General features: G+C 43.4%; 1 protein-coding gene and 1 pseudogene across 2 annotated transcripts in view; both read left to right on the plus strand.

Annotated features, from left to right (window-relative positions):
• Nucleotides 1–15,561, plus strand: part of Topbp1 (DNA topoisomerase II binding protein 1) — a 51,285-nt gene that overhangs the window by 22,554 nt on the left and 13,170 nt on the right. The window contains exons 12-19 of the mRNA XM_029481989.1: nucleotides 515–726; nucleotides 3,262–3,548; nucleotides 7,587–7,757; nucleotides 7,846–7,955; nucleotides 10,039–10,162; nucleotides 11,767–11,913; nucleotides 12,019–12,121; nucleotides 14,128–14,320. Coding sequence (XP_029337849.1) covers nucleotides 515–726; nucleotides 3,262–3,548; nucleotides 7,587–7,757; nucleotides 7,846–7,955; nucleotides 10,039–10,162; nucleotides 11,767–11,913; nucleotides 12,019–12,121; nucleotides 14,128–14,320 — 1,347 coding nt within the window. The remainder of the gene's footprint in view (nucleotides 1–514; nucleotides 727–3,261; nucleotides 3,549–7,586; nucleotides 7,758–7,845; nucleotides 7,956–10,038; nucleotides 10,163–11,766; nucleotides 11,914–12,018; nucleotides 12,122–14,127; nucleotides 14,321–15,561) is intronic.
• On the plus strand, nucleotides 8,771–9,769 carry LOC110301697 (annotated as a pseudogene). The gene has a single exon (XR_002378734.2). The product of XR_002378734.2 is annotated as a 60S acidic ribosomal protein P0 pseudogene (transcript).

Below are 15,561 nucleotides of genomic sequence, written 5' to 3' on the forward strand. Positions count from 1 at the left end.
CTGCTTCTGCCTCCCGAGTGCTGGGATTAAAGGCGTGTGCCACCACATCCGGGGCAAATGGAGCACTTTGCAAGGAATGCAAGAAACACTTTGGAAATAAAGGAATTAAAAGTTCCCTATAAAATTCTCCCTCATTGGTCACTACGTAGCAGCGTTTGAAAAAGAGTAGAAATCAGCTGTATCAATGCATTTCAATTAACCAACCTCATATTTAATGGGGATATTTAGGTTAAGAGCATAATGAGCATAATGCTTTTAAGCAACACTCTGAACATTCTGAGGGGTGGAGTCACAACAGGGCTTCTCTGTGTAACCCTGGCTGTTTTGGAACTCTCTGTAGACCAGTTTGGCCTTGATCCAACTCAGGTCAGCCGTTCTTGCCTCTAGAGTCCTGGGATTAAAGGCATGCACTGCCACCACCCAGAGTATGTTTCTGTGACATTAACCATGCTATTATTTTTTTTTAATGGGCTAATTTTGTGTTCATTTGCTTTATTTCCATGTAAAATTTTAGTGTTCAAGAATTCTTTGTTCGCAAAGCAAATGCAAAGAAAGGCATGCTCGCCAGCACACATCTTATAGTGAAGGAACCGACTGGTTCCAAATACGAAGCTGCAAAGAAATGGAGTTTGCCGGCAGTTAACATTTCATGGCTCTTAGAAACTGCGAGAATGGGGAAGAGAGCAGATGAAAACCATTTTCTGGTTGACAATGCACCTAAACAAGGTTAGAAGTCCTCGTTTTTTATGTATTTTACAACTTGATGGTTTCTGAAATACGAATGTTCCAGGACTTGCTTTGAAACATTTGTAAGACCCCAACCTCAGTCAGTGGTGCTTACTTCAGAACACCCCTGAGTGAAACACGGAAAGCAGATCAATGCAAAAGCGCATCAGGGTCAACCCTCAATTAGTCCCTCAAGGCGAGTGACGAGAAGGTGACCCCCAAATGGCTGTTAGAAGCAGTTTTTATACTTTTTAGTGGCACAGGTTACAGCAACAAGGTAACAGTTCATGCTTATGCCTAAGCATATTGACCTTAAAATCTATTGGCTAGCAAGCATGACACACATTTGAACTCTACCTAGGACTTTCCAGGGGGTCAGGTAGTTCTGCTGTTTTTCTGAGAATTTTTTTACTCCAGGATGTTCCTGTGGGTGAATGGGACTTGGCCTAGCCTTGACCCAGGTGAGAGGGGGGAAGCTGTAAGGAGGGTGTGAGACTGGAAAAGCCCTTAGCCTCACAGTCTTTTATTTCTCCTATTGTTTAGGATAGGCCCTGTGAGTCTTGGGTGTTTGTCCGTGGTGGCATCTCTCAGCACAGATGCTTAGTGTGAACTGTACCACTTGTTGTCAGTACAGCCTGCAGGGAAAGTGCACACACTGTGAGCCTCTAGCCCAGTTAGTGTTAATTCCTTTTATGGCTTGCACTAGCATGCTGGGTAGCTAATGTGCTCTTGCTGCTTATCTGGGTTTTTCGGACGTTCCCGTAAGCAAGATAACTTACGACTTGGCTACTGTCCTAGTTACTTTCTATTGCTGTGATAAGGAACCATGACCAAAAGCAGCTCGGGAAGGGCAGCATTTATTTTAGTTTCCAGCCTGTAGTCTGTCCTTCAGGTAAGTCTGGAGACTGATGCAGAGACCATGGAGGAGTGCTGCTAACTGGCTTGTTCCTTATGGCTTGCTCAGCTTGTTTTCCTATACCATCCAGGGACCAACTGCCCAGAGACACACTGCCCTCAGTGAACTGGGCCCTCCCAAATCAATCATCAATCAAGAAAACATGCACAGGCCAATCTGGTGGGCATAATCTCAGTTAAGGTTCCCTTTTCCCAAGCCTGTGGCTGGTTGACATAAAACCAGTCAGCACAGCTATTTTCCTTTGTCTTGAGTTTGAATGCCCCTTTCTCTGGGATAGATGGCTTCTTTGACTTAGCAGTTATGGCCTTGTCTCTTCACTTTTCTCCTTTTGGTAGGATTCTTGTTGCTTAGAGAGGCTGGCTTGCTTTCTTGTCTCAGCCAGACTATAAACTATAAAGGCAGGAACTGTGGAAGTCCTGTGAATTCTTTACTTTTATTGTCTGGCAGTGGGCGTGGCATGAAGTAGTCAAAAGTGTTTTTGTTTAATGTTGGATAACAGTGGAGAAGGCAGAGATGGGAGGATTCGAACAGCCTCTGAATGGCAGTGTTGCTGGGCAGACTGCAGAGCCCAGTCAGCATCCTGGGAGCACCCGAGAGCTGTTAGCTGCTACCAAGGCGGCCTAGACATGCTCCATTGCCACAGCAGTGAGCTGAGTAGTAGGACTAGCTCACTAGGCTTTCCAAAACTTTTGACTACACTTAATTCTAAGGACATGTTTTGGGAATTTTCTTCTTACTGTCTTGACTAGGTTAATACACTGTTTTGTTTTGTGAATGGGTCTATAATTATTTGTTTCACTTAATGTGTGTGTCTGATTCAATATATACATTCATGTACACATACATTCATGCACACATATGTACACATATGTGTATGTGTGAGTATATTTGTGTATGTGATGTATGAGTGTGCATGTCTGACCAGAGGTCAACATGGTGTGTTTTCTCTGTCATATTCCATCTTGTTTTTAGAGTCAGGGTCTCTCACTAAACCTGGAGCTCACTGATTAGGTGAGCTCCAGGGATCTGCCTGCCTACACCACTGCACCCAACTCTCCTTGGATGCTGGAGACCTGAATTTAGGTCTTCATTCTTGCATAGTAAGCACTTTACTCACTGGGCCATTTCTCCATTCATCACTGTATATTTTAATGTACCTTCTGGAGTCAGGGGCACATCTCTGAAGCCACACTTGAAGAACACTAGTGAGGATGAAGCAGGGGGGGTCACATACAGGTGTGTCCAGCCTATGTTCTATGGAATGCATTCATACAAAGATGGCTTTGACTATAGCCCAACACAAAATCATAAAATACCTGGGTTGTTTCTTGTTTTTGAACCATGATTGTGATCTCTTTGTAGATGACAGTGTTCTGTTGCAGTGTCAGTCATCAAGTTCCACGTATCTGCAAGGGACTATGAGACCTGTCTCAAAACAAGTTTATCTGGTTTGTTTCTTGGAAAGTAGGAATATAACTTTATGGTTTAAAGTGTACTGAGACAATATGTAAAATCTAACAAAATACTAAATTGTCACTTTGCCTCATATGAGAGAAAAGGCCCATATTAGTGGCTCATTTGTTTGTTTTTTGTTTTTTTTTTTCATTTTCAATTTGTAGAACAAGTATTAGAAACTAAGATACCAAATGGAGTGAGTTCAAATCCAGATTTGCCAGCACATCCTGACGCACACTTGGAAATTCACAGAAAAAAGGCGGTTACACCTTTGGACATGAATCGCTTTCAGAGTAGAGCCTTCCGTGCTGTCATTTCACAGCACAGCAGGCAGGACCCCACCTCTCCACCAGTACAGCAGCCACTTACGAAGGAGCCCTCCTTACACCTGGACACACCATCAAAGTTTCTGTCCAAGGACAAGCTTTTCAAGCCATCCTTTGATGTGACGGTAAGGTTTGAAGGAAATGTTACTAGTACTAATGGTTTTACGGTTTATAAAGGTAGAGCCCCAAATTGTGCATTGCTACTAAAGTTTGTAATAGAAAGTCATCCAGAGATGTTGATAAATGGGTGCTCAGAGCTGAGATAACAGCTGTGGCTATATAATATGAAGTTAGTTAGGACTCTGGGTTTCAGGTTCTATATTGCTCATGAACACAGTTCTAGGCAGATGACTTAACCTCTGAATATCACTCTGAAATGAAATAGTCTAATGTAATGGTTTTGTAAGCTTTAAAATAGCAAATGTGTTGCTACCTTTTCTGGGTGACTTAGTGTGCCTTGGACTGAAAGCCCTAGTGTCGCCTTACCTTTTCAGTCACTCCTCCTAAGGAGACGAGTGGTGTTTCTCTGTGTGATCTGAGCAGTGGGGCCAACACCTTATGAAATTTATTCATGAATCAGAAACTATTCAAATAGTCTTCTTTCAGATCCTCAAGATTTTTCCCCCCACCTTTTTTTGGGGAAGGCTTTTGGCTTTCCAAGTAGCTGTTGAAGTAAGTCATTGCCTGAGATTTCTGTATCCTTGAGCCAACTTATTTTTGATAGTTTGCTTATAGAATGTTAAGAAACGACATTTTAGCTGCACCTAGTAGTGTTTCCTATAATCCCAGTAACTCGGAGGCCAAGGTGGAGGATTATAAATTCAAGACTTGTCTAGGTTACACAGTGAGTTCAAGGCCTGCCTCAAACAAAAAGTGCTTTTGTTTTTGTTTTGCCTAGAGTTTTTTATTTGTTTTGTTTTTCTGAGATAGCTTTTCTCTGTGTAGCCCTGGCTGTCCTGGAACTTGCTCTATAGAACACACTGGCCTTAAACTCAGATCTGCCTGCCTCTACCTCCCTAGTGCTGGTATTAAAGGCTTGTGTCAGCACTGCCCAGCAATTCTTTGCTTTTTTTTTTTTTAAAAAAAAAGGGAGTTGTGGAGGTAGGTCTCTAATAGAATAGTGGCCTTGTAGACATGAGAAGACTATGGGTTCCATCCATAAGAAATTCAGGTGCATTTTAGGCATTTTTAATACTGTGTTTAGGGGCAGATTATTCCGAAAATAAATATTGATATCTAGTACCGTTTTATTCTAGGCTGATGTATATCCCTAATCTGAAAATCAAAATGGCTCCTTTAGTATTCCACAATGGTCCTGCAGTTTTACATCCCTTCCTCTGATTAGTGCTCTGCCCCGTGAGCCTTCAGCAGAGGAAAAGCACTGTCTTAGTCTAAGCTATGACTTCTGGAGTCAGGATGACCCTGCTTCATGCTGCCTTCTGACACTTGGGAACTCTCTTAAGCGTCCTGGGATCATGTTAAGTCACGGAGTGAGTCCCAACAACTTGTACAGTTCTCAGACCCCTTAAGTAGTAAACAAAGGAAAGGGATGCACTGCTAAATGAAGCTGTGCAACCCAGCATTTGGGCAGCCACTGTCCGAGCTCAGATAGTACTCATTCTGTGTGCCCTTCCCCAGGCTCGCTATCTCTGTTTCTCCTCCCCACCACCTGTCAAGAGTTGTGCTGTGCTTGGTTTTGGCAATTACAGACGCAGTGTTAGAAAGTCTCTCGCATCTGTTTTGTTGGATTTGTTTAGCCTCTATTGTGGAGATTTGCCCGTGTTCTATATAACTGTAGTTAATCACTTATCATAAGGTGGTATTTTTCTATCTGAGGTGGAGTGTTTGATATATCCAGTATACTTATATGAAAACTGTAACTTCTGATTCCCAATATGTGCTTATTTACCCATCCTATATATTAAGTGATGTTTGCAAGTTTCTTGTGTTGATAATTCTTGTTTCGGTTTTTGGTTTTGGTTTTTGATTTTTCTGTGTAGCCCTCACACTGTAGACCAGGCTGGTCTTGAACTCTCGGATCTACCTGTCTCTACCTTCCAAGTTCTGGGGTTAAAGGCCTGTTCCACCATGCTCAGCAGTGTTGGTAATTCTTCTTCTGAAATCTCACATGGTTTTGTTTTTTTGTAAGTAGTCGCTTTGTTAGTTGGCACACTGATATGTGTGACTTGTATTAATTAGAATATAAAATGCAGCTTTTGATTTTATAAAAGATCCTGTCTTGTTTAATGCTTTCTGCCTTGAGGGCTGTCTGCTGTGGTTCTAGGATTTCAGTGTGGTGTCTTATCTTTATCTCAGTTCTGTCATATATATAGTAACTTATCCTTGCTTCATATACCTTTATATTATGTTTGCTGGTGTTCTTTTTTCCTTGTTTTCCTTTTTGTATGTAGTATAGAATCCCTGCTCCACTTTTGAGACAAGGTCTCGTATATGATGCAGACTAACCTTGAATTCTGAGATCTACCTGCCTCTGCCTGTTGACGACTGGAGTTAAAGGCATGGACCTCTATGCCTCTTCTCTCTTCTCTTCTCTTCTCTTCTCTTCTCTTCTCTTCTCTTCTCTTCTCTTCTCTTCTCTTCTCTTCTCTTCTCTTCTCTTCTTCCTCTCCTNTTTTTTTTTTTTTTTTAAGGTTTTAAAACAGTTTTACTGTATAGATAGCCCTGATTGGCTTGGTATATAGAGCCGGGTATTCATCACTGTTTGTTGTGTATGATGCTGGAGAATATGCCTAGGGCTTTGTGCATGTAGTACTCCCAGCCGAGCTGTATCCCAGTACAAACCATAACCATGTGTTGATCATTTGCCATTGTGGTTACTAGCTAGTAAATTCCCTACTCTTTGCTTAGTCTCAGCAAAGAGTAATTGAGGCTTGTCTCTTCTCTCCTTTCTGCCTCTCTGAATCTTGGGAGAGGTAGCATTAAAGGTGTATGGAATTGTCAAAGCCTAGAGTTGACATGACAGGTAGTGCATCCTCTCCATATTGACTGTCCACTTCTCCTGCAAGCATATTTTACTTGGTTTGGATATTATAAAATTTATGCACCTGCATTCTTGAACATATTCATTCGTATTATTTCTGGTCTTTCCTTCTTGAGGTGTGTCACTTCTTGTTAATCCACATCAACAGTAGAAGGATCTGTTCTCAAGAACTCTGTTTCTCAAGAGTACTTGTCTCTTTGATCATGCATTCCTTGGTATCATCATGAGGCTGGATGAAAGAAAAGAATGGCTTCCTCCATTGTAGTCTGCAGAAACCCCAGATGAGAGGCATCTATCTGTCTGATGTAGAACTTTCACCATCCATTGTCATGAAGTGATATTAGAACTTTCCTCTGAGGTGCCCAGGAACACTTAAGCCTGTCTCTAAAGGTGTCAGATGCTTGCCCACTTTCAGCCTTAAGTGTAGTCCTGGTTAGCTCTGAGCTCTGTGGACTGGTTGGGAAGAAGCCAGACCCTGTGTGGAGCTCTCTGTGTCCAGTTCTCAGCCTCAGGCCCTTTGAGCCTATATATCTTGTACATTTTGTTGGTTCTTGCCTCATTCTGACTTTTTACCTAATCTTAAAATTAATTTCTTATACCCATCCATTCTTTCTGGTTTCCTTCTGTGTTCACTTTAGTTTGGGGTCTTTTATGTAATTGCAATTACAATTCTTAAGTGTGGTATGTATGCACTGCTGAAAAGGTAAGTATGCCTAATGGTTTTTGTTTATCTGTTTTAAAAAATCTATTTTTTTTTTATGTGCATGGTTCTTTTGCCTACATATGTCTATGCATCACCTGCATGCTTGGTGAACATGAAAACCAGAGGGTGTCAGATCCCATGGAACTGGTGGTACATATAGTTGTGAACCACCACGTGAGAGCAAGGGATTGATTCCCTGGATCCTCTAGAAGAGCTCTCATAGTACTCTTAACTGCTCAGCCATCTCTCCAGCTCCTTACTTAATGCTTGGTGAAGAATATGAAATTCTTTTAGTTGTAGTATAAAAATAAAAATTATAGTTCATGCTTTTTATTTCAGAGAAAAAGAGGTCAAAGGTGTAATCTCTTTTTTCCTTTCTTCCCTACTTCGTCTCTTTCCTCTTATTCCCCCCCCCGCTTTCTCTCCTCATTTTTTCCTTTTTCCTGTTCTTAAACACAGGATGCACTTGCAGCCCTGGAAACCCCAAATGCTGCCAGTCAGAAGCGGAAACTAAGCTCACCACTCTCTGAAGTCATCGTCAGAAACCTGACAGTTGCTTTGGCAAATAGTTCCCGAAACACTGACAGTCATTCTGCCAGCCCTCAGCTGAAGGGTGCCCATTTGGAGGAGGTAGACATGGTTTTCTTATTAAATGGAAGGTGTCCCTAATGCATGTCAAAGAACTGTGGCTGGTCTGTTTCTTTATTCTCATGTGCAGGAAGAGACTCGGAAACCACTTGACAGCGTTGTGGTGTGTGTGAGTAAGAAGCTCAGTAAGAAGCAGAGTGAGCTCAATGGGGTTGCAGCATCACTGGGAGCAGAGTACAGGTAGGGACAGCTCTGCGTTGGCGGCGCCAGCCATAGCTCAGATGGAACCAAAAGCCTGTATTCATTTATAAGGAAGACTTGGCTTTGCCTGCTTGTGTGCATTATCTAATAAAACCTCTCCGATTAATTAGAACTTTCCTCTGAGGTACCCAGGAACACTTAAGCCTGTCTATAAAGATGTCAGATGCTTGCCCACTTTTAGCCTCCAGTGCAGTCCTGGTTAGTTCCCTTCATGGGTTTATAGTCAGCACATCTGGGACTGACTGCATTTATTATCAATCTTAGTGATTTCCTGTGAGTAGTACTGGCCACTGTAACAAACCTTCCTAGATTCCCCTGACTTTCACACTCTATTAAAAACATTTTAGTTTGCTCTAATTTTTTTTTATTTGTGTGTGTGTGTGTGTGTGTGTGTGTATCTTGGCATGGTGGTACACTCCATTAATTCCAGCGCTTAGGAGACAGAGGCAGGAGGATCTCTGAGGGTCTACATAGTTCCAGGATAGGCAGGGCTACAGAGTGAGAGACCCTGTCTCTAATGTTTTCTTAAGAGACGTGGTCTCATGCTGTGGTAGCTTTCTTGCCTAGCATACTCAGAGGCCTGAGCTCAGTTCTCAACATAGATAGTTTTGTGATAGGGACTAACTAGAGTGAATAAAAAGGGTGGTGGCCAGTGACTGGACGGTGGACTTGAATGCCTTAAGTTTTATTAACTTGAAAATACTTTTTATTGTAATTAGAAAATGATATACATTATAAGACAAAATGGAAGGATTCTTAAAAATATAAAGAAGCTCTTGCCAGGTGTCCTCGTTGGAGTGACATCGTCTTTAAACCCCGCGTGGCAATCCCTGACGCACCTCCGTGATGCCCAGGGAAGACAGGGCAACCTGGAAGTCCAACTACTTCCTTAAAATCATCCAACTTTTGGATGATTACCCAAAATGCTTCATTGTGGGAGCAGACAACGTGGGCTCCAAGCAGATGCAGCAGATCCGCATGTCCCTCCGAGGGAAGGCCGTGGTGCTGATGGGCAAGAACACCATGATGCGCAAGGCCATCAGGGGCCACCTGGAGAACAACCCAGCTCTGGAGAAACTGTTGCCTCACATCCGGGGGAACGTGGGCTTCGTGTTCACCAAGGAGAACCTCACTGAGATTCGGGATATGCTGTTGGCCAATAAGGTGCCAGCTGCTGCTCGTGCTGGTACCATCGCCCTGTGTGAGGTCACTGCCAGCTCAGAACACTGGTCTGGGGCCCGAGAAGACCTCCTTCTTCCAGGCTTTGGGCATCACCACAAAAATCTCCAGAGGCACCATTGAAATTCTGAGTGATGTGCAGCTGATAAAGACTGGAGACAAGGTGGGAGCCAGCAAGGCCACACTGCTGAACATGCTGAACATCTCCCCCTTCTCCTTCGGGCTGATCATCCAGCAGGTGTTTGACAATGGCAGCATTTATAACCCGGAAGTGCTCGACATCACAGAGCAGGCCCTGCACGCTTGCTTCCTGGAGGGTGTCCGCAGTGTGGCCAGTGTGTGTCTGCAGATCGGGTACCCGACTGTTGCCTCGGTGCCACACTCCATCATCAGTGGGTACAAGCGCGTCCTGGCATTGTCTGTGGAGACTGAGTACACCTTCCCACTTCCTGGCTGATCCATCTGCGTTTGCGGCTGCTGCCCCTGAGGCTGCCGCCACCACTGCTACCCCTGCGGCTGCTGCAGCCCCTGCCAGAGCTGAAGCAAAGGAAGAGTCGGAGGAATCAGATGAGGATATGGGATTGGGTCTCTTCGACTAATCCCGTCAGAGCAACCAAGTCAGCCGGCTTAATTTGAGAAAGATGGAAATAAAGGCTTACTTCTCTTAATATATATATATATATATATAGAAGTATTCTTCTGGCATCTTACACTGTATAAATGCTGTGTAAATGGAGTCGCTGGCATTTGTCAGGATACAAAATCTGCCATTTACTACTCTTGTCTCTCCTCTAGTTCTTTGAGCTCTGTGTGTCAGAACACTCTGTTCAGAGTAGACTGCTGTCTCCCTTAGTTATTCCTCTGGCATATTTGGTTGTTTCAGGTGGAGTTTCGATGAGACCGTTACTCATTTCATTTACCAGGGTCGGGCAAATGACAGTAATCGAGAATATAAATCTGCAAAGGAAAGAGGGGTGCACGTCGTGTCCGAGCATTGGTTATTAGAGGTAAGCAATGCTTTCCCTCTCTTCCTTGTTGGTTGAAAATACACAAATATTTCAGAGCACAAACCAATTTCATTGAATGCAAATAAATTTGCTAATCTTGGCTAGTTGTGTGGTGGCATATCGTGCCAGTACCTGCCCATTTCATGGCTGGGACATGGAAGTGGTGAAAGGGTTGGGATTGGACTGCTGTCCAGGGCACGCCCCGAGGGCCTGTTGGATGCCATGGGAAGTGTGCTTATAACATAAGGCTTTGGGATGCTCAAATAGGTCATGCTTGGGGCATTGTATCGTTTTAGCATTAGAACTTAAATTGTTTTAAGATTAATTGGTTGATTGATTATTTTTGTATTTTTATGCACATGAGTGCTCTATCTACTTGTACACTCGAGTGCCCAGAAGAGGGCATCAGATCCCATTATAGATGGTTGTGAGACACCACGTGATAGATGGGGAATTGAACTCAGGACCTCTGGAAGAACATACAGTGCTCTTAACCACTGAGACATCTCTCCAGCCCTAGAACTTAAAATTTTTATTACTTGAATATTTATCAAATTTTAAATGAATACTTATATCCTGATTCCTTTCCCTGATTGACTATAGATAAAAAGTAGCTAAGGGGCTGGAGAGATGGCTCAGAGGTTAAGAGCACTGACTGCTCTCCCAAAGGTCCTGAGTTCAAATCCCAGCAACCACATGGTGGCTCACAACCATCTGTAATGAGATCTGATGCCCTCTTCTAGTGTGTCTGAAGACAGCTACAGTGTACTTACATATAATAAATAAGTCTGAGAGGGAGAGGGAGGGAGAGATTGAGAAAGAGAGAAGCTGAAATAAAGGGTGTGGAAGGTAAAGGCTCTCACCACCAAGCTTGACTACTTGAATTTATTTCCTGGGACCCATACAGTGGAAGGAGATAACTCCCACAAGGTGTGTGTCCCCTGAGTTCCACACTCCATGAGTGCATCATCCCAACCTGCCCCCCCATATAAATAGATAGAAATTAATTTAAATCATATAAAAACAAAAGATGTTTTTGAGGGTAGTTGATAGCATCCTCATACACTATAGCCATGCTTTCCTTGGTGCTCTCTGGAATGGCTGATACCTTGCTAAATGCAGAGGCAGGATTAGAGTTTATACTTTAATAGACAGTAGATTGTAAAAGTGGGGACAACTTGTTCCACTTTGTTTAATTTACTGTGTGTGCACAGGTGTGCTCAGAGGGCCTTTTACTCTTTTTACAGTTTTAATATGGTTTCAGTGATTAAACTCATGTCACCAACTTAATAGGGCAAGGACATTTACTGGCTAAGTCATTTCCTGGGTCCCAATTGGTTATCTACATGCTAGAGTTTTCCCCTGTAAACTTCTTTCTTTTTCTTTCTTTTTTTTTTTTTTATTTATTATATGTAAGTACACTGTAGCTGTCCTCAGACACTCCAGAAGAGGGCATCAGATTTCGTTACAGATGGCTGTGAGCCACCATGTGGTTGCTGGGATTTGAACTCGAGACCTTCAGAAGAGCAGTCGGCACTCTTAACCACTGAGCCATCTCACCAGCCCCTGTAAACTTCTTTCTAAAGTGTACACTTGTGTTTCAGTGTGCTCAAGAGTATAAGCATCTTCCTGAATCTCTTTATCCACACACTTACAATCCCAAAATGAGCTTGGACATCAACACGGTGCAAGATGGGCGGCTCTGTAACAGCCGGGCACCCTTGGCAGTTTCTGCATCTAAGGATGATGGGGTAGGTGGTGTGGACAGTGAGCCCCTCCCAAGCTGCATGTAGACGTCTGTGAAACTTTATGCAGTGAACTTCGTTTAAGAAGTTGTCATTTTTCTCTTTGAATAGACAGATCATCTGTCTGTAGAAGGAAATGAGACAAACACTATGGGCACAAATGACAAAGAGTCACCTCTGTTGAATGGGAGTGGAAGAGATGACTGTAAAGGAGGTAAGACACTTGTCACTTTTTACCCCTTACTCTCACGCCATGGCCTCCCAAGACAGGGTTTCTCTGAGTGGTTCTGGAACTGACTCTGTAGACCAGGCTGGCCTCAAACCCAGAGATCTGCCTTCCTTCCCAGTGCTGGGATTAAAGGCCTGTGCCACCACACTCAAGTGCACTTTTTACTTTTGACAACGTTTAGAACTGGGATGGCCTTCTAGCTTTGCAGCCAAACACTGACTTCTCTCCACAAACCCCTAGAGAGGTCTCTTTTTCCTGTCTGAGTCAGCTGCTCATTCTACTGCAGCTTCCAGTCAGTGAGGCGCTGTGCTCACTGGAGGGGCACTTGGGATTTCTCTGTGCAGTCACAGCTTGACTGCTCAGCAGAAGAGGCGCAGCCTTTTCACCTAACGACTTTCATGCATGCCTTTGTCACTTGCCTTAGTCACTGCTAGCTTTACTTTAGAGCTAGAGAGAGGAGTGTGACTCTTCTTTTCACTTGAACACTAAGCCACTGTAGGATGTTAATTGAGCTAATTTTAGAACTTTGTTTCTTGGGGATTGCGGAAGTCCTAGGAAGGAAAGAGATGAGGAACAACCAGTCAGCACATACAGCTTTTATCTGTAGCTTTTGTGTAGATATGATATGGTTCACACAGAATCATTTGGAAGAGTTGGACAATTTAATACATGGTTGCTACAGCTCTCCATTTGCTAAAAAAGAAAAAAAAAGAGCAATGTTTTAGTGTAGCTGGAACTGAGAAATATATAGTAAAGGGTACATTTTTAGCTCAAACAGCCTTAGAAAATGAAAGCCCAAGCTTGATTGGTTTGGACTCTGATGAAGACCTGGCTACATCCTATCATGTCTCGAGTATTTATCAGAAAGGGAAAGTGCAAGTGGGTGAGTGGCACCACATGAAAGACTGCAAGCAAGTTAGACCAGGCTCACTGTTGTCATAGCAACCCATAACAAAACTAGCCTGAGTCTCCCCTGAAAACTGCATTGCTTCTGGGGTGGTGTTGCAAATGACCCAGCCGCCTTAGACTAGATCTCACCTCTTAAGGAGTCTCCTTACTATACCACACCACACACAGGAGGGTATGCACTCAAGCCACAGAAGAGTGTCTGGGAAGTAGGGGCTGCTCCAGTCCTGGGTTTTATTTGCTGGTGTAGTGTGTGGCTTGTGCCCTGCTTTATTTTGCTGTTTCCTATTCAGTGGCATGAACAGGTTATTTTGAATTTCTTGCTACTACAGATAGTGCTGCGCTGATTACCTTACTTAGATGGGTGTGTTCTCTTTTGACAGGTTACTCTCTGGCTTCTCCTTATTCAGCCTGCCTACTAGAACTTGCTTTCTGACTTAACTGTTCCATTCTGTTTATTTCAAAAATGCCTACTTGGTATCTACTTCAGTGTCTATAATGGGAAGGAAATACAAAGACAAAGACGTTGTGGTGTGTTCTTTCAAGGATTAGTGAAAGCTCGGCTAGTGCTTTACAGCTGCAATCCCAGGCTTGCTGCTGAGGCAGGAGGGCATTCAAGGCCAGCATGAGCTATGTGGCAAGATCCAAAGCAAATGAACAGACAGCTATACATACAAATGACTGTGGATCTCTGTAGTATGCATCCATGAGAAAGGGTCAGACATGAGCAGGGAGCTCCTCAAAGGAGCAAGTTTTCCTCCAAGGGAGTCTTCATCACTTCAGAAACAGTCCTCATGACTGCCTTTGTGTTTTGTGACATTTTAGCCTTGTATTTCTGTATAAATATTCAGTAAATGGCAATTCTCTGTTCAACTAGATCTAGACAAAATAGTGTAAGATATGATTGACGAGAGAAGTTAGTAACTGTGGTAATGCATGCCTGTAATCCCAGAACTCGAGAGACTGAGGCAGGGATTACAATGGGAGGTCAGCCTGGGCACACACTCAGCTCTCTTCACACCAGCACGGGGGGTGGGGGTGGGGGGGGCATCATTCTTGATTGATAGCGATCACTCTGTTTCTAGCTCTGACCCAGGCCTTGGAGATGAGAGAGACCTTCCAGAAGCAGCTGCAAGAGATCATGTCAGCCACCTGCATTGTGAAGACGCCTGCCCAGAAGACTTGCACGTCAAGAAGCAGTTGTAACAGTGCTGCTTCAACTCCTGACAGCACTCGGTCTGTTCGGAGTGGACGAAGCCGAGTCCTGGAGGCACTCAGGTTTGTGTGTTGTGTTGTTTGCATAAAAGCCCCTGGTAACTTAGGTTGGTGGGTTAGGCTCTTTTTGTTGTTTTTGCTTTTTGAGATAGGGTTTCTTTGTGTAGTCCTGGCTGTCCTGGAATTCTGGAATTTGCTCTGCATACCAGGCTGGCCTTGAACTCAAAGATCTGCCTCCCAAGTACTAGCAATAAAAGGTTTGTGCCACAAAGTGAGTTCCAGGACAGCCAGAGCTACACAGAGAAACCCTGTCTCGAAAAAACAAAACAAAACAAAACAAAAGTTTGTGCCACCACACAGGACTTTAATTTTCTTTTCTTTTTTTTTATTGTACTTTAAATAGAGCGGAAGTTAGAATATTCAGACCAGTGAAGGGGTTTGTGTTGGCGCTCTATTTAACTCAGACAGTTTGCATTATATCCCACTGTCATCTGGGGTTTTGTGTGTTGCTGCTGAGTTATTTGTCTTGCTCAAGCAGTTGTGAGTTCTTACTTTGAAGTATGTGATTTTAGGTGCACTTTTCCACTTGAAGTAGAATCCGGGAGCAGTCAGTCCTCTCTGTTCCTTAATGTTAGCACTAGACAGTGAGCACGCATAGTACTTCGACTTTAAACAACTTTTTTATTATCTTGTGTTTGAGTGTGATATGTGGGTGTAAAGACATGCATGCCATAGCACCCATGTCGAGGTCAGAGGACAGCCTGTGGATGTCACTCCAGCCACCCTTTCCTCGCTTTTTATTTCTTACTTGAATTGTGTGTACATGTTTCCTCTGTGTTCTAGGAAAGGTGACCACAGTTCTTAATGCAGTATAACTTAAGCTCATAGAAATTACTGTATTTTTCTGGTCTTATCCCAGGCTGGCCTGCAATACTGTGGAACTAGTGTTAGCCCTAAACTCCCAATTCTCCTGCTTCAACCTCCTGACTGCTGGAATTACATGTGTACCGCCTCTCACCCTCTCTCTGTATTGCTGTGTAGCCAAGGTAGGCTTTAAACTTGGTGTTTTTCTACCTCAGTTTACCAAGTGTTGGATTACTGGACCCACCAATAGCATTTTTCTACCAGAAGAAAAATCTCTGAGTTGTAGGGTGAGTTTTGAGTCCATGCTGGCTTCATTTATATCATACTCTGTGTTTTCCTTGAGTGTCTTAGTCAGGGTTTCTATTCCTGCACAAACATCATGACCAAGAAGCAAGTTGGGGAGGAAAGGGTTTATTCGGCTTACACTTCCATGCTGCTGT

This window comes from Mus caroli, chromosome 9 (genome assembly GCF_900094665.2).
Source record: "Mus caroli chromosome 9, CAROLI_EIJ_v1.1, whole genome shotgun sequence".
NCBI classification, from domain to species: domain Eukaryota; kingdom Metazoa; phylum Chordata; class Mammalia; order Rodentia; family Muridae; genus Mus; species Mus caroli.